The sequence below is a fragment of the Sinohyriopsis cumingii genome, chromosome 1 (genome assembly GCF_028554795.1).
Source record: "Sinohyriopsis cumingii isolate HCF-2022 chromosome 1, ASM2855479v2, whole genome shotgun sequence".
Classification (NCBI taxonomy): domain Eukaryota; kingdom Metazoa; phylum Mollusca; class Bivalvia; order Unionida; family Unionidae; genus Sinohyriopsis; species Sinohyriopsis cumingii.
This window is the reverse complement of record NC_142961.1, coordinates 50,303,427-50,325,602: the sequence shown is the minus strand read 5'-3', so window position 1 is coordinate 50,325,602 and position 22,176 is coordinate 50,303,427. Positions and strand designations below refer to the sequence as shown.

Here is a 22,176-nt window from a genome sequence, read left to right as displayed (position 1 = left end):
GAAACCTTACTTATCATCTCCCTTTTGTAGTTCTTCGGTATGAAGCTAGCTGCCCAGCTTGCATACTGATCGACATTCAGGGTCATGACAACCATTTCCCGGTACAACTGGAAAGCCACATTTGTCAGAACCTGGTGTATAAAAAGACACAGGTTAAATCTAAAGGTTTGGTAGCTTCTTATATTGTTGTGGCTTTTTTGGTACCAGGGTATCCAAGGTTTTCAGTAATTTTCTGCATAACACCACCTGTCTTGTGCTTATATACCCTGGATAACCATAAGTTACTAGTTCTGCATCAGCAGTTTTACTTTGGGAAAATGAAGAATCTGCTGGCAAGTACACTATTTTAAAAATGCACCCATGAATTTCACTTTTTCAAAACATGTCCAAACCGCATGTTCTCAGATAAAATCTATATTTTCTTAAAATCGATATCACTAATGAATCAGGTAACCAGTCTCTTGTCTCATAATGTCCAAAGGTTTTATGCAATATTTCAAGAAGCAAGAGATTGAATACAGGGTAGTAAATAAGAGTCAAAATATGAAGGATGTAAAACTAATTGTTTAGTGGTGGCTTTTGCAATTCTCTCTGATAAGTTTGTGTTGTTGGAGAGTACTGGTGACAGAATGAGAGCCACTGAAGTAGCATTCAATTTTCAAATAGATTTACAATTTTTACAGAATATACATCAAGATCTTAACATTAGGTGAAGTATATGCCATCAAAAAAATAGTTTTTCAGTATTACTGCGATATCAAACTAATGCCCCTTGCTTAATCTGGATTCTAAATGGCATCCTGTTTATTGATCATTTCCCACAATCATCTGATTTAAACTCGAAATTAAATGTATGTTAATATAGAGCACTGAACACCAAATAGACGTATATAATATCTTGATGGTCATTGCCTTTATTTACTTATTCACCAATTGCTAACTTTACAACCCACAATACAATTGTGCTCCAATATAAATATTGATATTTCCAATTTGATGCCAACTGTCTCCCTTAAAGAAAAGGACAAATCTAACCCTTAGTAAATTGATTTTTAATGACCTGCATGAAATCATCCTCAATATGGCATTATTTAAATGCGCTAGTCTGAAAAACAAAAGCTAGGTAACAGAGTCCATATTATATGGATTTTTTTCAGTTTCAGGCAGGTTTACCTCCCCTGTGAAAAAAGTGTTTGCCATCTTTCAGGTTGACCTGACCCTTTGAAATTATTAAAATTAATGGAATTTTTATATACTGTCGTTATGAGATAGTAGCATAGATAAATGATTTACCCTGTAAATAATATTAGGTATTTACCTATCCAATATTTTTATTTCAACACAGAGTTCTCAAAATGATATATATGCTAAGATAGCAGGAATAATTGGAATTCGCTCGTGTAAAATTTCTTGACTTAAGACTGTCAAGAGACTTTTTCAGCTATTTTTGTTTAATAATTGACAATATGGATATATTTATTAGGTGCTTTGTATTGGTGCTGTTCTAGAAATTACAAGTACACCTTCCATAGTTACATCAGACTGTCCAGACAGTTAAACCAATAGCTGGCTAGGAAACAGAGTTAGCCATCCAAAACAACAGACATCCTGGGTTCAAAGCAAGCAGAATATCTCAGAAATAACCTGGATGGCAACAATATTTAGTATACAATGTCTTTATCACATAAGGAAAGAGTAAACTTTGTGCATCACTGAGTGTCAAAATGGACTTCAAAAGTGAAAAATGCAAATATGAATTTGAGGTGGAGGTGGATAATCATCTTTTGCTATGAGCTTCCATTTAAATTGTTAGGGTAAATGAATGATATTCTTATTTTTCGATTTATTAAAGCTATCCAAAATATGGCCCCTTTTGGTCTCACTAGAATAATCTATGTTTTAGAAATTTTAAATTAGGCAGCTTGATACACCACCAACTTTGTGCAAGAAAACAGTTCTTTGCACTCTAAGCAAGATGGCCCAAAAGAAGGCTGACAGAGATTAAAAGGAAAGTAGTTATAAAAGCTAAAATGTTTAACTTAGGCCAACTTAGATTGTGTGGTTCTGGTTACCTAGCCAACCCTATTTTTAACTACCAACCTACATTACTTTTTTAACAAAACTCCAAATGTTGGAAAAAAGACCAACAAAAATTAACGAGAAAAAAAATTGACAAAGGGATATTATATCAAAGTTAACTTGAGGAAGCAAATGATGCTTTTTTCAAGTTTTATACTTTAATTAAATTCATCTGGACCAACTGAAACAAATGTTTGTATTGACCTACCCACCCCACATTTATTTTTCAATGTAACCAGAACCACACATTCTCTTTTTTGGACTTGTCACCTTGTATGCTATGTCATGTACCAGCAATATCTTGACATGTTTATGCAAAGAACTATGACATGTGCCAGCAATATCTTGATATGTGTATCCAAAGAACTATGACATGTGCCAGCAATATCTTGATATGTGTATGCAAAGAACTATGACATGAATTTGAAGAAAAAAAATTAACATTAAGTGTCTCAGCTTAAAAAGTGCAAATTTCATTGGTCAGAAATTTAATGATTAATGAACAAATTTAAAAACTGCTCTAAGTTACCAAATATAACTTTTAGCACATATTATTTTACATATTTCTTTGAGAAGAAAACATGGATTTTGTTTCTCTAATAAAAAATGAGTTTAAAAGCATCTTGTAAAACAGAAAAATATTATCAGTTTTAACTTACATCAAAGTAAATGTGAGACATTTCAAGAGAAAAGGTACCTTTGGGTCTATTTTATGGATTCTGTGCTGTTTTTTTACACATATTTTGATAAAGAGGTCTATTTTATGGATTCTGTGCTTTTTTTAAAATACATATTTTGATAAAGAGGTCTTTTTTATGGATTCTGTGCTTTTTCATACATATTTTGATAGAGGGATCTAATTTATGGATTCTGTGCCGTTTTTTTTAAATACATATTCTGACAGAGAGGTCTATATGATGGATTCTGTGCTGCATTTTTACATATTTTGATATAGGGGTCTATTTTATGGATTCTGTGCTGTTTTTTTATACATATTTTGATAGAGAGGTCTATTTTATTGATTCTGTGCTGTTTTTTTTATATACATATTTTGATAGAGAGGTCTATTTTATGGATTCTGTGCTTTTTCATACATATTTTGATAGAGGGATCTATTTTATGGATTCTGTGCTGTTTTTTTATACATATTTTGATATAGGGGTCTATTTTATGGATTCTGTGCTGTATTTTTACATATTTTGATAGAAAGGTCTATTTTATGGATTCTCTGCTGTCAGTGTCTTTCTTTCCATCTGTTTGCCTGCTGGGTACATACATGCCAAATAAATTTTTTCACATTTTTGTATACCCAGCCTGTATACCTCCCTTATGTTCCAAATATGAACCTCTTGTGTCAATGATAGATTCTGATAATATGCACTACAGATGGCAGTAAGTTAATACCTGGTGTGCGTTGATCCTCTTGTTCCTCTCCTATATTTGATGACTTCTTTCAAAGATACAATTATTTGCTTGTCCATGAAATACCTGAATTAAGCCACTGTTATTCTCTATCTCAAACCACCATGCTAATGACATGGCCATTATAGGCATTTAACTGAATATTCAACATGAACTGATGGGAATAATATAGAAAGTAGTTCCTATAATAATATTAATGACATAACCATTATAGGCTTTTAACTGAATATTCAACATGAACTGGTGGGAATAATATAGAAAGTAGTTCCTATGATAATACTAATGACATGACCATTATAGACATTTAACTGAATATTCAATATGAACTGATGGGAATAATATAAAAAGTAGTTCCTATAATAATACTAATGAAATGACCATTATAGGCATTTAACTAAATATTCAATATGAACTGATGGGAATAATATAGAAAGTAGTTCCTATAATAATACTAATGAAATGACCATTATAGGCATTTAACTAAATATTCAATATGAACTGATGGGAATAATATAGAAAGTAGTTTCTATAATAATACTAATGAAATGACCATTATAGGCATTTAACTGAATATTCAATATGAACTGGTGGGAATAATATAGAAAGTAGTTCCTATAATAATACTAATGACATGAGCATTATAGGCATTTAACTGAATATTCAATATGAACTGATGGGAATAATATAGAAAGTAGTTCCTATAATAATACTAATGACATGGCCATTATAGGCATTTAAATGAATATTCAATATGAACTGATGGAAATAATATAGAAAGTAGTTCCTATAATAATACTAATGAAATGACCATTATAGGCATTTAACTGAATATTCAATGTGAACTGATGGGAATAATATAGAAAGTAGTTCCTATAATAATACTAATGAAATGACCATTATAGGCATTTAACTGAATATTCAATATGAACTGATGGGAATAATATAGAAAGTAGTTCCTATAAAAATACTAATGACATGGCCATTATAGGCATTTAAATGAATATTCAATATGAATTGATGTGATTACTACAGGAAGTAGTTCACGTAATAATACTAATGACATCTATTATGGACATTTAAGTGAATATTCAGTATGAACTGAGGGTATTGCTAACAGATTAACTAGCAGTTTCTACAGCTTAACTTGTCTCCAGAAACACTCTGTTTTTGAAATACAAAATAAACTTTACTGTTCATCTTCTCCAAAATTCTATTCTATTACAAGAAATGTACCTGACTAAATTCTGATCCTTCTGTTATGTTCTCTTCTTTCACCAAAGCCAGCAGTACAGGAAGCTTTTCCTCTGTCAGGAGGCTGTTAAAATATAGAGATGAAATACTGTAAAGCCATTATAACTTAAAAAGCCAGTACTTGAATACTTTGCATCACTTGAATGACTCATTGTAATACAGTCTCATGTCTGGGACCTTAAAAACTAAAAACAACCAAAATTAAACAAAAACTTTGGGCCTATGGTGCTTCAACGTTTCAAAGTTATACTCTACAAACACTGTACTACTAAACAGTACCATCTATTATGTGTGACTATGGTTAATTTCAGGTCTTATCTTTCACAAGATAATTCAGAGCTGAGATTCATTAGTTAATTTCTGGGTCTTTGACTTTTTAAATCAAATTCTGACAGAGATTAGTTTTAAATGTACCTGGATCTGGATACAGCTGAAATTTATAACTGTGCTGAATGAATGATTAATTTGCATTGTGTGTATTTAATGTTGCTTACAAGGATGGGCAAAATGTGAAATCAGAATAAAAGACCATAAAATGATGTTATATTTACCCTTAAACTTCATTGATATATGTTTTGCAAACGAGTGTCGAATACATCATACCAGGACTGTCAGATATATCAGTGCATTATAGTTGGGTCTGTCACGTCATACCATGCCTGTCATATGTATCAGGGCATTATAATTGGGTCCGTCACGTCATACCATGCCTGTCAGATATATCAGGGCATTATAGCTGGGTCTGTCACATTATACCATGCCTGTCAGATATATCAGGGCATTATAGTTGGGTCTGTCACATCATACCAGGCCTGTCAGATATATCAGGGCATTATAGTTGGGTCTGTCACATCATACCTTGCCTGTCAGATATATCAGGGCATAATAGTTTGGTCTGTCACATCAAACCATGCCTGTCAGAAATATGAGGGCATTATAGTTGGGTCTGTCACATCATACCATGCCTGTCAGAAATATGAGGGCATTATAGTTGGGTCTGTCACATCATACCATGCCTGTCAGATATATCAGGGCATAATAGTTGGGTCTGTCACCTCATACCATTCCTGTCAGATATATCAGGGCATAATAGTTGGGTCTGTCACGTCATACCATGCCTGTCAGAAATATCAGGGCATTATAGTCGGGTCTGTCACATCATACCATGCCTGTCAGATATATCAGGGCATAATAGTCGGGTCTGTCATGTCATACCAGGCCTGTCAGATATATCAGTGCATTATAGTTGGGTCTGTCACGTCATACCATGCCTGTCAGATATATCAGGGCATTATAATTGGGTCTGTCACGTCATACCATGCCTGTCAGATATATCAGAGCATTATAGTTGGGTCTGTCATGTCATACCATGCCTGTCAGATATATCAGGGCATTATAGTTGGGTCTGTCACGTCATACCATGCATGTCAGATATATCAGGGCATTATAGTTGGGTCTGTCATGTCATACTATGCCTGTCAGATATATCAGGGCATTAGAGTTGGGTCTGTCACATCATACCATGCCTGTCAGATATATCAGGGCATTAGAGTTGGGTCTGTCACATCAAACCATGCCTGTCAGATATATCAGGGCATAATAGTTGGGTCTGTCACATCATACCATGCCTGTCAGATATATCAGGGCATTAGAGTTGGGTCTGTCACATCATACCATGCCTGTCAGATATATCAGGGCATAATAGTTGGGTCTGTCACATTATACCATGCCTGTCAGATATATCAGGGCATTATAGTTGGGTCTGTCACATCATACCATGCCTGTCAGATATATCAGGGCATTAGAGTTGGGTCTGTCACATCATACCATGCCTGTCAGATATATCAGGGCATTAGAGTTGGGTCTGTCACATCATACCATGCCTGTCAGATATATCAAGGCATTAGAGTTGGGTCTGTCACATCAAACCATGCCTGTCAGATATATCAAGGCATTAGAGTTGGGTCTGTCACATCATACCATGCCTGTCAGATATATCAAGGCATTAGAGTTGGGTCTGTCACATCATACCATGCCTGTCAGATATATCAGGGCATTATAGTTGGGTCTGTCACATCATACCATGCCTGTCAGATATATCAAGGCATTATAGTTGGGTCTGCAGGTAAAACGTTTGAGAGCAAACCTCCAGATTAAGGAATTTTCATCCACCAAAGTTGAATTAAAGCATTTTAAATACTTGCCTTAAGAAATTATAAAATTTCAAACTGGCAATATTTAATTCAAATTATTGGAGCAACTTCATGTGCTGTGCCAAATATTCCTTTTGTTTACTCAAGGTAAGTTTATACAGGGGGGATTATTTCGTTTATAGAGCAGGCTTCTTTGAGCAAAAAAAAAAAATTTTTGATCTGTGTATTTGTAGGGCTGCAATAAAAGACAAGCATTCTTTGTTGTTCATGTCAAATAGCAGCTAAATAAAAGACCTTATAGTAACAGATGTAGGTCAGTTTCAAAAGTATAATGTTTATATACACCTTATACGGATAATTCTGACAGTCTGATACTGTAAATGTGGCCAATATGGATCATTTTGAGATAGAGACTGAGAGAGTGAAAGAGAGAGATAGAGAGAGAGAATTTCTTTTAGTATCCATTATGATTTACCTGCTACTTGTATGCAAAGATTGTGAAGTAAGGGAGGCAACTGGAAGACGACTGTGATCCAAGGTGAATTCAGTTATCAAATCTGTACACATGGCAATGTTTCCTTCACACTTCTGGTTTATATGAATATTATACCTACGACAATGTAAAATGCAACAATTAAACTGTGTCCATATCAAAGTCCATATTTTAACAGAAATTGTAAATTGTAATATTCAAACTGTGCCCATATCAAAGTCCATACTTTAATAGAAATTATAAAGTGCAATATTTTAACTGTGTCCACATCAAGGACCATTTTTAAATAGAAATTGTTAAGTGCATTGTTCGAGCTGTGTCTATATTAAAGTCCATACTTCAATACAAATTGTAAAGTGCAATATTTATGCTGTGCCCATATCAAAGTCAATGTTATAAGAGAAATTGTAAAGTGCAAAAATTAAATTTTATCCATATCAAAGTCAATTTATTCATAGAAATTGTAAAGTGCAATAGTTAAGCTGTGTCCATTTCAAAGTCCATACTTTAACAGAAATTGTAAAGTGCAATAATTAAACTGTGTCAATTTCAAACTCCATACTTTAAGAGGAAATGTAAAGTGCAATAGTTAAGCTGTGTCCATTTCAAAGTCCATTCTGTCATAAATTTTTCTTCATTGTATGTAAGTAATATTCTATCATCACAAAAAATTGATTCAAATTTTACTCAAAAATCAGGAATATAAGGTAAAACCTGTATTGAGTGACATTGAGTGACTGCAGCTATGAGTGACCACCTTTCATTTTCAACCACAATCATCAAGCATGAATTGGTTTTAATATATAAATGTGATGTTGTGTGCAACCAGCTGCATTATGTGACCAGCAACCATAAGTTTGCCAAAATAAACAATTCCAAATGGCTACAAATGGCCCCATCACAAAAACAGCAACCAAAATGTTGTCAAGCTGTCAGCTGTTCATGTTAGTACAGTCTGTTACAACCTTTGTTTATTGAGATACAGCCTGTTATATATATATATATATATATATATATATATATATATATATATATATATATATATATATATATATATATATTCATATCTATATATATATATTCTCCATAACTACCCCAAGCATCATCAAAAGAGCTAATTGATAGATGGGACGATTAAGTGTTATATCATAGCTAACTGTGCAATTCTTGTTTTACATTTTGAAGTAACTATGAAATTTATAGACATCTAAAGTTAACTTATGGACAGGATAAATAAATACTACCTTACCTTAGTTAATTTTTGTATTTCATATGCTAGTACGTGCAGACCTAATCTTCTAATATGAATGTGAATGTATTTTTGATAGATGTACATTTTTGTTGCTATACCAAATTATTTTAAGATGAAATAAATGCAGTGTTTATATTTCAACAGGAACTATGAATAAAGAATAAAATGCATGGCACTGCACAGTAATTGTGGATATTTTGTCTTCTAAAATCATGTTGAATTTTGAAAATTGATCATCTTACAGAAAGCTGCTATGAGACCACCTGTCTTGTGTTTGATTTTTGTTAGCAGAGGGTTGGTCTTAATAGATAGATTTTAGTGTATTAACAAACCACATGGATTGACAATGTGTTCATCATAGTCTATAATGCTTTACACATTAAATAAAAAACTTATTTAAACCATAATAATAATACACCTATCTGAAATGTAAGATCAGTTATATTTTATTTTTTTAAATTAATTCTAACAAATGTCAGAAATTGGAAGAAGAAAAAAAACAAATCAATTTTGAGATTGAATAGTGACAAACATCTTTATATATATATATATATATATATATATATATATATATATATATATATATATATATGATACCAAACCAAAAAGTGGACATATTACAGATTACAGTTACTTTACCTATGTGATTTATGAAAAGTATGCAAGTTTGATTCCAGCTGGTCTTCAAAGGTTTCATGCAATCTTCTTCCAAGTTCCATAATGCTGGTCTCCATTCCATCCCTCCTCTGAAAGGTGATCTGAAAAATCATGTCCAATTGCAATCAAACCAAAACATTATGACCTCATCTGGCAGGTTCCCTATATAGGCAGATAAATTTGAGTTTAGAACATTACCCCCATGTCAATTACCCACCTGCCACTACCCCCTGCTATTACCCCCCTCCCTTCATTTACCCCCCTCAGTATAATAAACCGTGGTGTAAAATATCATGAGACATGATACATAGCCTGCTTCTAAAGATTATGCCATGGCCTAATGTTGGGAAATTTCCATTAGTCTTGGTCATCAAGATGTTTGCTATGCTTCCTGACTCTAAAATCTGCTGTATGATAATGCTTATCATGTTAAAGTACATTGATAGAAGTCTCATTAACATATATACCTACTTCAAAATCAGATCCAGCTGCAAACTGCACAGTCACAGATTTACCATCGCAGTTTGTATGTTGAAAGTAATCTCCCTTGAGTGTTGTTCACAATAGACTTGACATTTCAGTCAAGATCAAAAGTATCTTATTCAGCTTTCAAACAGCCACTGCTACACTACATAACAACAAAGATTTCAAATGGCCTGGAATAAGCCACTGCTATACTACATGACAACAAAGATTTCAAATGGCCTGGAATAAGCCACTGCTATACTACATAACAACATAGATTTCAATGGCCTGGAATAAGCCACTGCTATACTACATAACAACAAAGATTTCAAATGGCCTGGAATAAGCCACTGCTACAGTACATAACAACATAGATTTCAAATGGCCTGGAATAAGCCACTGCTATATTACATAACAACAAAGATTTCAAATGGTCTGGAATAAGCCACTACTATACTACATGACAACAAAGATTTCAAATGGCCTGGAATAAGCCACTGCTATACTACATGACAACAAAGATTTCAAATGGCCTGGAATAAGCCACTGCTGTACTACATAACAAAGATTTCAAATGGCCTGGAATAAGCCACTACTATACTACATAACAACAAAGATTTCAAATGACCTGGAATAAGCCACTGCTATACTACATAACAACAAAGATTTCAAATGGCATGGAATAAGCCACTGCTGTACTACATAACAACAAAGATTTCAGATGGCCTGGAATAAGCCACTACTATACTACATGACAACAAAGATTTCAGATGGCCTGGAATACGCCACTGCTGTATTACATAACAACAAAGATTTCAAATGGCCTGGAATAAGCCACTACTATACTACATGACAACAAAGATTTCAAATGGCCTGGAATAAGCCACTGCTATACTACATAACAACAAAGATTTCAAAGGCCTGGAATAAGCCACTACTACACTACATAACAACAAAGATTTCAAATGGCCTGGAATTAGCCACTGCTATACTACATGACAACAAAGATTTCAGATGGCCTGGAATAAGCCACTGCTATACTACATGACAACAAAGATTTCAAATGGCATGGAATAAGCCACTGCTATACTACATGACAACAAAGATTTCAAATGGCCTGGAAAAAGCCACTGCTGTACTACATAACAACAAAGATTTCAAATGGCATGGAATAAGCCACTGCTATACTACATAACAACAAAGATTTCAAATGGCCCGGAATAAGCCACTGCTATACTACATAACAACAAAGACTTCAAATGGCCTGGAATAAGCCACTGCTATACTACATAACAACAAAGATTTCAAATGGCCTGGAATAAGCCACTGCTATACTACATAACAACAAAGATTTCAAATAGCCTGGAATAAGCCACTACTATACTACATGACAACAAAGATTTCAAATGGCCTGGAATAAGCCACTGCTATACTACATGACAACAAAGATTTCAAATGGCCTGGAAAAAGCCACTGCTGTACTACATAACAACAAAGATTTCAAATGGCATGGAATAAGCCACTGCTATACTACATGACAACAAAGATTTCAAATGGCCTGGAATAAGCCACTGCTATACTACATAACAACAAAGACTTCAAATGGCCTGGAATAAGCCACTGCTATACTACATAACAACAAAGATTTCAAATGGCCTGGAATAAGCCACTGCTATACTACATAACAACAAAGATTTCAAATAGCCTGGAATAAGCCACTACTATACTACATGACAACAAACATTTCAAATAGCCTGGAATAAGCCACTGATATACAACATAACAAGAAAAATTTCAAGTTTCTCAATAATTGGATTTTCTTCTCAGGCATTTTTGTGATCTCCATAAGGGCAGTGCCAGTAGATTACAAAATCTGAACACTAAAATTATGAATGGGGCTATTCAAAAACTTTCAAGTAATAAAATAAAGCAATGGAAAAAAAATGAATTTTTAAAGTTCTCCTTTAAAAATTGTATTATGTTATATGTTATCTGTTTTATGACTATTGTTTTAGTGTAGGATCTAAGAATCAAATTCTAATTGTAGGAGAAAAAAAGGCATGTTTTGAAATATTTCAAGATATCATGTATATGATTGATGAAATAATAAGGAGGTGAATAATCTGCCATCTCTGCTGTCTCAGTTATCATATATACTTGTGCACAAGTTAAATTCAACTGCAAACTGTTTAGACCCAGATCTGATATTGCATGATGTGCCAGCAGATCTGGGTGTATACAGTTTTTTAGGAGTAATCAGTAGCATAAACAACATAGGCCCTGACCTGCTATTGCATTATGTGAAGGCAGATCATGGTCTCTGTTGTTTTCAGTGGGTCTAAACCTATAAGTAAGTATAATATTACATTAGCTATCACATGAAAATTCCAATGATAATGTATCATGCTGTTTTCAAAGTCTGATGAAATACAGATTTAGTTTATAAGAAACTGCCGTAATAGTCTGCTTCTTTATATTTTATTTTTGATTGACACTGGAAAAACAAACATAGATACAGTGTATGCTATCTGAGATAGTGGATAAAATAACACTGCTGATGGATGACATGTTGAAGGATGTGTGATATCGCTGTTATCAATCATTACCATGAAAATTTATTACTGGATTCAGCATAACAATATCTACAAAAATAAAGACAATATTGATAATACACATCCCTCTCCATATCCACCCACATAAATCAATTTCCAATTCACTAAAATACAGAGCACTAATACAGAGTAACATATTTACCATAATCAGTTGTGTCCTATGCATTCTTACATTTCAGCCAATACGTGTTTAACAGAAAGACATAGCAACTGTCTACAAGCAATGATTAGTGAATTTTTATAAGCTGTAGCACTGGCCTTGGCACATACAGGGATTTCATTAGGATTTAAAACTTGGAGTATAGGACTCCCAATGTGGAAAAAGTTGGAGTCCCACATAAATATTCTAAATATTCTTCTACTGTAATTAACCTGTCATTTCTTTCACAAGAGTAAAAAAAATCATATAAGTTTAATTTATTAAGATATTGAGTTTTTTTTAAAGAGAACAGTTCTGATACATATGTACAAATATATAACTTTTACATATTCATTTATTTTCTCACCATAGTGCATCATCAGGCATTAAGAATGATAATATGATGTTTTAACTAGACATATCAGAAAAGTACATGTAAATGCACTGATATGTTTTAAAAGTCATAGCTGTTCATCACATTCAACTTTTTCAAGCCATGAAAATGTTGAATACCAGGAAGGATGCTGACTACCTCTTACTCTCACATGCAAATTCTTTTCTTTGCCGTCTTCCAGCAATTCAGATCTTCTGACATCTTACATTTAACACAAAAAAATGTAATGCAGTGTGAACAGACATCCTGAAATATGCCTGAGCTTCACTTATCAGTATAACTTTGAACAGTGTATTCAATCAGTGGAGCAGTGAAATGTATAATTACAGGTAAATGGGTTCATATATAGGGAATTATACAGATTTGACAACCAAATCCATGGGTTCATATATGGGGAACTATATGGATTTGACAACCAAATCCATGGGTTCATGTATGGGGAACTATATAGATCTGACAACCAAATCCTCTAAGGACATAAAAAAAACAAAAAAAAAACAATTTAAAACCATACCTAGGAGAAAAAACAAGCTAACAATCCTATAATAACATAAAATGCAACTGTACATTAAAAGGATTGTACAGGCCCCAAATTACTAATATTCAAACATCTAAAAGAGGGACACATGATTTTTTTGTATATTCTGATGCAGCTGAAAGGTGATGAATATTGAGGATGGGTGTCAATTATCTTTTCATTTCTGAACTCCACACCTTATTGGGTCTCTCTCAGCTATGTGAAAACCTCAATGGCAGGTGAGGTCTACATAAATTAGGCTGGATACTAGACACATATTTTACGTTCTTCTGGACAAATATTCTACAATTTTAATGCGATCAAAGCCAAAAATCTGCACAAAATTTAGTCTGATTCCAGCATTCCCAAGACCCGCTGACTTGGCCAGGTACCATATATACTTGCTCTTAAGTCAAGTTCAACTACAAACAACACATACACTGATCTGCCATCACATAATGTACTTTGATAATACCCACATAATGATCTGAGTCTAATTGTTTGTTCAGCTTGTTATGTATATTTAATTTAATTGTTTGTTTGTTAGTTTAATCTATTTTCATTACATGCTGCTGTAATGTAACATTGTATGCTGGACTTGACCTTGTCCAAAATTGAGTTAATTTCTGCTTGACCTGATTGACATTTTTTAATTTTTGTAAATTTATTTCATTTATGTAAACAACTAATAATAGCTTCATTATTCTCTGTGTGTATGAGCTTATTATCAGGATTATTATTCAGGTAAACAAGAAGGAGTCAACATCTTGATCAGGGTCAGGGTTTTGGAGATTCCTAAGTGAATTTTGTTGGCTGATGTGTTGTAAATAAACAAGGTTCATTAGGTCATTCTAGAAGGTTATTTTCCAACAGGTAATGGTTGTTTCAGACAATGCTAATTAAGTTGTATTATGTTGTGACCAGTTTGGGCTGAATTTTATTTTCTTGAAATTACTGAATTCAAGTGAGTATTTTCTCTGGAAATACAAAAGTGCTCTGACAAAATTCTTGGATAAAGACTTCCATTGGAATTTATACTGAATTCAATCCTGGAATAATATTTCTGTGATTCAACAAGAGACTGTTGAAAAATCAGCACTTTACAGGCTATAACAGACATGTCATGACCTTCAATTCTGGATTTCTTTGGGTCTTGAACTGAGACTTGTTCAGGACTTTTTATTACAAGGACTTGTGTCTTTAATTCTTGGATTATTTTTGGATTTAATTTGCAATACCATAAGATCTTGTTTTCCTCGTTATCTTCACTCTGTTCTGTTACTTATATTAAGAGCATACACTCATAACAAACTGATTACTCCTAAAAAGCTGCACAGACCCAGATCAACAGGTGCATTCTGCAATGGCAGGTCATGCAGTTTTCAGATGGACATGACTTATAAGTGACTGTATATGACATGTATCTTTGCTGAACTTTGGAAAGAATAACTTTTGCTAATTTATAAATGTCAAAATTATGAACATCATGAAATTATTACCAAAATATTGTAAGTGGTAACATCATAAAGCTATCACCAAAATAATGTAATGCAAATAGCGATACCTTGAAATTATCACCAAAATATTGTAAAATGTGGCAATATCATGGAAATATCAAGAAAATATGGAAAAAATGATGATATCATGAAATTATCACCAAAAAATTGTAAAATGGTATTAAATTACTTTCAAAAGTGGCAACATCATGAAACAAAATTCACTAATACATAATGCACAAAGGACAAAGCATGATAATGAAATAAATTTCAAATGCATCTTAAAAACAAAAACAGCAAATGAAATGATAATTTTTTTCTCTCAAAATTACCCATGTCAGGGTCTTTATTTTAAATGCATTAGAAAGCAAATTTTTAAATAAATTATATTTCTCCAAGAATACTTACCCAATCACATTATGTAAGGAATATTTGCCTGGTACCTCAAATCCAGCCCTACTAAAAGAAAAGAAATTGTCTTTCCCATACATCTCAAACAGACAAGGGCAATAACTCTTGCCCATTACCTCCCCTTGGCACTGCCAGGCGGCAAAAGTTTCTTTTTATAAGTGAGATACTAATGAGGATGCTTGCATGGCGAGGTGTTTGGGAGGGTTTTTAAGTAATGTGGTTGGGTAAGTATTCTTGGAGAAACAATTTACTTGAAAATTTGCTTTCTCTTTCTAATACATTCCCAATCACAATACATGAGGAGAATAAGCAATAGAAGGTGGGGATGCTAAGCATCCAACCCCTATCTCAGGTATCCTTCTAGGTGAGAATAGCTGGATGTGAACAATAACCACTTCTCCTTATTACATAAGCAACATGTTTGACCTATGACTCTTATCTATGGTTAAGAAGATGAAGATTGAAATCTTACCTACAAAAATTTCACTGGCAAATCCAGTGAAGCTAAAAGGCTGTGTTGATTGATATAGTTGGGTCTGGTGGCCACCTGTGCTGCTGCGACCAGACCTATCAGATTCAAGGTCTGCCTCTGCATTGCTAAATCTTTGAGACAAAAATTTGAGAAGGCTGACCCTGCATGCCAGGCAACAGCTTCTCTTTTATCTTGGCTTGAAACATTATGTTTAAACATGAGGCTCACCGAGATGGCTCTAATCTCATGAGCAGTAATCTTCATGAGGTGATTCTGATCTTGTGATACCTCAGAGCATGTCAAGCATATGACCAACTTCAACCAGGAAGCAAGAGCATTTGCCTATTTGCCTTTGCCATGATTTTTCTCTGTCCATTTCAAGCAGTGCTTCAGTGTTCAAATAGGATCCTGCATGCTGCTGCTCTTGACCTGTATTACGGAAGAGAGAGACCAAATAACGACTCTTTGGTTACCGATGGATGGAAACCTGTTTTGGGCTATAAAGCATGGTTGTGTCAAGAGGACCACTAAGCCATCCAATCTGAACTGAATATAGTTCAAGTTTACTTGAAATGAGCCATGTTAGAACCCAGGACAGGGAGTGAGGGATTTTGGTTGAATGAGGCACTCAGAGGGATGATGTTATTGGTCAGGCACCAGTCCCTGAAAACATGCCACATTCACTTGAAAGCCCTTAGATTGGAGAGCCTTCTTACTCTCTTGATTCTCTCTGCAATTGAATGTTTAAATAGTAAGTCTCACAAGGTTGTCCTCATGAGGGCCAAACATGCAGAAGATGATGATCCAGGCAGAGATGGAACAACCATGACTGTAGTTGTTTGAGAAGATTTGGGTTGGCCAGGATCTTCCTGGGCAGATGTATAACTAGATCAAGCAGATCGATGATGTACATTTTGTACAGACAATGCAGGAGTCTTGGTTATCCTCCCTTGTCTTAAACTTTTTCCACTTTAAGCACTTGGATGACATTCCACTCAAATGATACAAGAAAAGAAAATTAAAGCAGAAACTAGTAATGCATTAGAAATTAGTAACTTGCTAAATCACTTTCATAACAAGCAGAAAGTAAAAATGTGTCATACTAGAAACCTATGACCTTGCTATGAACTTAAGCATAACGATTAATTTAACAAGTCCATTAAAATTCTATCAAAACATCAAATAAAAAACCAAGCATCAATTAGCAATGCAGCAACTTAGAACTCATTAATATAAGCTCCATTATGAAAGGAGTATGAATAAAATCAATGATACCATGTTGGGATGAGGTCTTAAAAGACGAAGTTGCAGGAGTCGGCAATATCACTAAAATTTGGCAGATATTCAAAACAAAAATGTATACAACCACAACTGAAAGAAAAATCCTCATAACAGACTGAAAAATCCTCACAACAGATCCAAAAGGAATGTTGGATGGGCCAATTAAAAAACAAAAATGGCATGGACTGTCAGAGGAAAACATGTACAATGTGACCAGTACAGCAGCAAAGCTAAAAACTAGCTCTATCTTGCAGTGCCAGGGTGAGGTAATGGGCAAGAGTTATTGCCCCTTGTCTATTTGAGATAGGAAAAGACAATTTTTATCTTTTAATAGAGATGGATTTGCAAGAAAGCAGGTTAATAATCCTAACATAATGTGATTGGGGAATGTATTGGAAGGAGAAATTATTTTACATGCCTCATTAAATTTTGTAGAGTTTTAAAATATTACTTAATGAGCTTAAAATCAGCCACATTAGTATTTAAAGTAATTCAATTCTCTTTCGTTGTGTTTAAATCAGTATAAAACTTGTAATGATGCCAGCAGTAGAAAATAATTGTTTGTGACTTACGTTTTGGAAAATATTCTCCAGCTGGTTTTCAGTTTTTAATTTCTTAGTTTATGAGATAGCATCATTTCAGCCATAAGTGTCAGTTTCCTACCTTGGACACAATAACTTCTAAGTCGTCATCATCTTCAAATTCACGAGCTGGGATTTTCTTGCTGTACACAGAATAGCAACCAACAGCTCCAAACATCCTCTCACAAGCCAAACGGAAGCATTCGTATAGCAGGTAATAATTGGGGTCTCTTTTAGGTGGGATTGGAAGATAGCGTGTCCACTTAGGCATCAAAACACCAATCAACCGCACATTTTCACCAGGCTAGATCAAAAATAAGAAGCAAATTTAGTGATATTTTGTACCCTGCCAACATCAATAACGTCAAACAATGTACAGTAATAAAATCTGTAACCAACCATTAAGACACAACTGTAAAGTTAATTGGCAGACAAAGGAAGTAGCTGCATTACATTACTCCATCTCAAGGGTCATAAAAGCAAAAGTGGTGAAAAAGATAATACAAATTTTTTTTATCAGTTACCTGACATTGTAGGTAATACCCTGACAGTAATGCCCTTAATCTGTTTAAACAAATCATTCACTATAATCTCAGATGTGTTTTATTTTGTTATTTTTATGTTTTACTGTACTAAAATTTATGCATTTAATATTCAGAAAGATATTTTTCTATGTGTTTTAAACTATTTATCCGCAAAGGGAAAAACTATGCATAACACAAACCTGTGATTCTAAATAGTCCTTGTCATAAGTTACTTCCCCTGCTTTACTCTAAAAGGAAATCCATTTCAGTAGGATGATTTCTGGTCAAATTTCTTCTAATGCTGTTGATTGCATGTGTTATGAAAACAGTTGTTTCAAGGTTTCTCTATTTGTTGCATCTTAATTCATACCTGATAGCTTTGCAGTATCACAGGTCCAATAATGAAAGGCCCCAATGTCAGGATGATTTGTGTCAAAATTTAACAAATTCAGTTCAGCAGTTATTTTGGATCCAGCTGTATAAATGATTTTCTGCTTTTACTGATGATGACCATACCTGATGGCATAACATCATCATTTGATCAAATTCTGTTACACGGTCTTGGACAAGAAGTGAAGATTTTACAATTTTAATAATACAGTCAAATTTAATAAAAGATTGGTATCCTTTGTATAAATTTAAAATCCTTCATGCCAAAACAGTTTCTGTAAAATTTGGTCAATGTCTGTTGTGTTGATTAGTTTAAATTAGCTGTTTGAAGAATTTTACACTTTTAGTAATAGTTCCCATATTTGAAAGTATTTTGGCATTATTTGTACAAATCGAAAAGCGATTATTACTAGACTGCTTTCTGTCAAATTTGGTCAATTTCTTCAGAGCAGTTCCTGAGAAGTGGTTTAAAGTATTGTCTGTTTTTAGTAATGGCAGCCATGCTTGATTTGCAGTGGCATCATTTGAGAAGAACTCTGAAAGATCATTATACCAAAATTATATAATTCTACTCAACAAATTTGGTCAAATTATATAATTCTATTCCAAAAAATTGGTTAAATTATATAATTCTATTCAACAAATTTAGTCAAATTATATGATTCTCTTCAACAAATTAGGTCAAATTATATATAATATATTTAACAAATTTGGTCAAAGATCCTTATATCAAAAGTATATAATTCTATTCAACAAATTTGGTCAAATTATATGATTCTATTCAACAAATTTGGTCAAATTATATAAGTTCTATTCAACAAATCTGGTCAAAGATCCTTATACCAAAATTATATAATTTTATTCAACAAATTTGGTCAAAGATCCTTATACAAAAATTATATAATTCTATTCAACAAATTTGGTCAAATTCTGTTGAGAGCATTTTGAGAAAAAGTCATTTATAGGAAATTCTAATTTTATTAACTGTAGCCATATTTAGTGGCATATCAACATCATTTCATGCCAGGAAGCTTTCTCTCAAAGCTGGGGGCCCCGAGTGGCTGAGTGGTCTAAGGCGCTCTTCGTTACGGATCACTGCCATCTCACCTCTGTCTGCAGCGGTTCAAGTCTAAGATTCAGCCAATGTGGGTATGTGAGAAAGCTTGCCAGTAGCTTCTCGAGGGTTGGTGGTTCTTTCCGGGGTTTTCCCGGTTCTTCCTCCACCATTAATACTGGCCACCATGTATAGCCTATCGTGTGCTGAAAAATGGCATTAAACCCCACAAAAACAACAACAATCTTTCAAAGCTGGTCAAATTCTATTGAGTGGTTTACAATGTTTTTCTGTTTTTTAGTAACAGTGGCCATAATTGTTTGCAGATCAGTATCACTGAACAAACATGAAAGAGTTACATGCCAGGATGACTTCTTTCAAATTTAGGTCAATTTTGTATAGTTACTTTCAAGAAGTTCTAAATCAAAGACAAAAGAAAATTTCATAAGATCTCTTGGCCTTGGCTAAATGTACTCAAAGTGAATAACACACTCTGTGCCAAAATATTCTCCATCTGAATATTTCTGCCCTCCTCTGAAAGTCATAGAATAGAAAGGATAATATTCCAATGTTTTTTTTATCTTTTGCTGTGTGGCTTTCAGCATGAAGAATATCATTAAATATAATCAAGAGTGAATACCCTGAATTCTGTCTGAACATCTCCAAATTTGATGTCATGGACTGCATTTGATGACATTTCTGAAAACCATTCCATTATTGGTTTGGTCTGGAAAAAAAATTGTAGGTGTATATGAATGAAACAATACAAAATCTCACATGGCTAGAAAGAAATATATACAAAGAGACAAAAAAAACAAGCAAACTGTGTTTCTCCCAAAGATGTTCCCCTCTTTGCACTTGAAGTTAAGGAGTGTACTTTTGCTGAGGAAGGGGCTGTGTTAGGAAGGTGGCTTAGTAAATGGGTTAAGGTAGATTTGCAAGAGAGGAAACTGCCTAATGAATACATGTGAGGTCTCATTAATATACATCTGCACACAAAATCTGCTTAAAACGATAAAAAGAATTATTGTGCTAAAACAAAAATATGTGGGTCAAACATTCAGTGGCAATATTTTCATTAAATGATATTTAGAAGGCTGAAAATCTAATTCAGCTGAAGTTATATCAATATAAATCTACAATAAAATGTCTTCAAATCCAATAATAATGATGGGATTTATTGTCTGGAAACAAAAGTTAAAAGGGCCACAACTCTGCTAAATGATGATGCAGAACAAAGTAAATTACAAAGATATTATTAATATAAAATTGTACACCAGATCTGGTTGAAATGTAATAATAATTTTAAGGTAGTTTGTGCACAAGCAAATTTGGGTGGGTCCAAAAATCAGGGGCAATAACTCCAGCATGTTCAAACGCTACCTCAGCAACACTGATAATTAAACACAGTCAAGGTTTCGCTGGTGTCAAGATGCCTACTATATTTGTTAGAAATCCAATAATGAGTAAGGCAGAAATTTGAAAGTGGCTGGCTTTGACAATCAGGAGCCATGACCTTTGTGAAATGATGGTGCAGAATGTTGATTATAGAACACAGTTGAGTTTTCATTAATGTCAAGTGGTATACCAATCTGATCAAAATCTAATAACAATTAGGCAAGTTATTGTACAGAAATGAAATCATATTGTCTGACTGTGCTAAATAATAATGTACAATATTCACAGTAATTTCAATTACAGTATCTTTAACAGAGTTGAAATGGCATTGAAATTAAAATATCTTTTTTGTAAATATTTAAATAGAAAATCGGTATTCAGATGATAGTATTTTTAGCTAGTGGGTTTGGAAGCATTTTGTAATAGAAACAAGCAAGGCAAAATATAAACTATACAATGCTGAATTAATTAGTGTACAAGAGAACAACTTAAAACCTGCTGAATTACCCGAAATTCAAATTCTATCTCTATGATGTCAAAATTCTCAATAGTCATATTGCTCCTGTCATTGCCATTACTATTCTGAATATTCTCATTGCTCCTGTCATTGCCATTTCTATTATGAATAGTCACATTGCCCTATAAATGCCATTTCTATTTTGAATAATCACATTGCCCCACCATTGCCATTTCTATTTTGAATAGTCACATTGCTACCATCATCACCATTTCTATTATGAATAATAACATTGCTCTATTTATTTCCATTTCTATTTTAGACAGTCACATTGCTACCATCATTGCCATTTCTATTCATTATACTCTTGAAAAGATAACATATAATATGGCAAGTTGCTGAAGAATGTTTCATAATTCCTGACATGCAATGAATCAAAGGACTCTGGACAATACAAAGATTGACTTCAATTTTGCTATGCACCATATCTGTCATTTGTTTTATCACTGTGTATACATTATGCACATTAATGTTTAATTTAACTAATAAATTTCTTTTCTTCAACAAAACCTAGATGACAGAGTAAATATACATATATTCTTAAAGATACATATACATTCAACAAAGTTAAAAACTCCATTTGGGTTATATTTTGGGTCAATACCTACTGGTTTTTTT

The 22,176-nt window shown here is 33.5% G+C and overlaps 1 protein-coding gene across 1 annotated transcript in view; it reads right to left on the bottom strand.

Annotated features, from left to right (window-relative positions):
- The window catches only part of LOC149806849 (uncharacterized), a 65,515-nt gene that overhangs the window by 3,791 nt on the left and 39,548 nt on the right, over positions 1-22,176 (bottom strand). Inside the window, exons 16-21 of the mRNA XM_089975878.1 lie at positions 20,284-20,370; positions 17,758-17,979; positions 9,290-9,408; positions 7,381-7,515; positions 4,735-4,816; positions 11-131 (exon numbers count right to left, since the gene is read on the bottom strand). Of these exons, the coding sequence (XP_089832004.1) occupies positions 11-131; positions 4,735-4,816; positions 7,381-7,515; positions 9,290-9,408; positions 17,758-17,979; positions 20,284-20,370 (766 nt within the window). The remainder of the gene's footprint in view (positions 1-10; positions 132-4,734; positions 4,817-7,380; positions 7,516-9,289; positions 9,409-17,757; positions 17,980-20,283; positions 20,371-22,176) is intronic.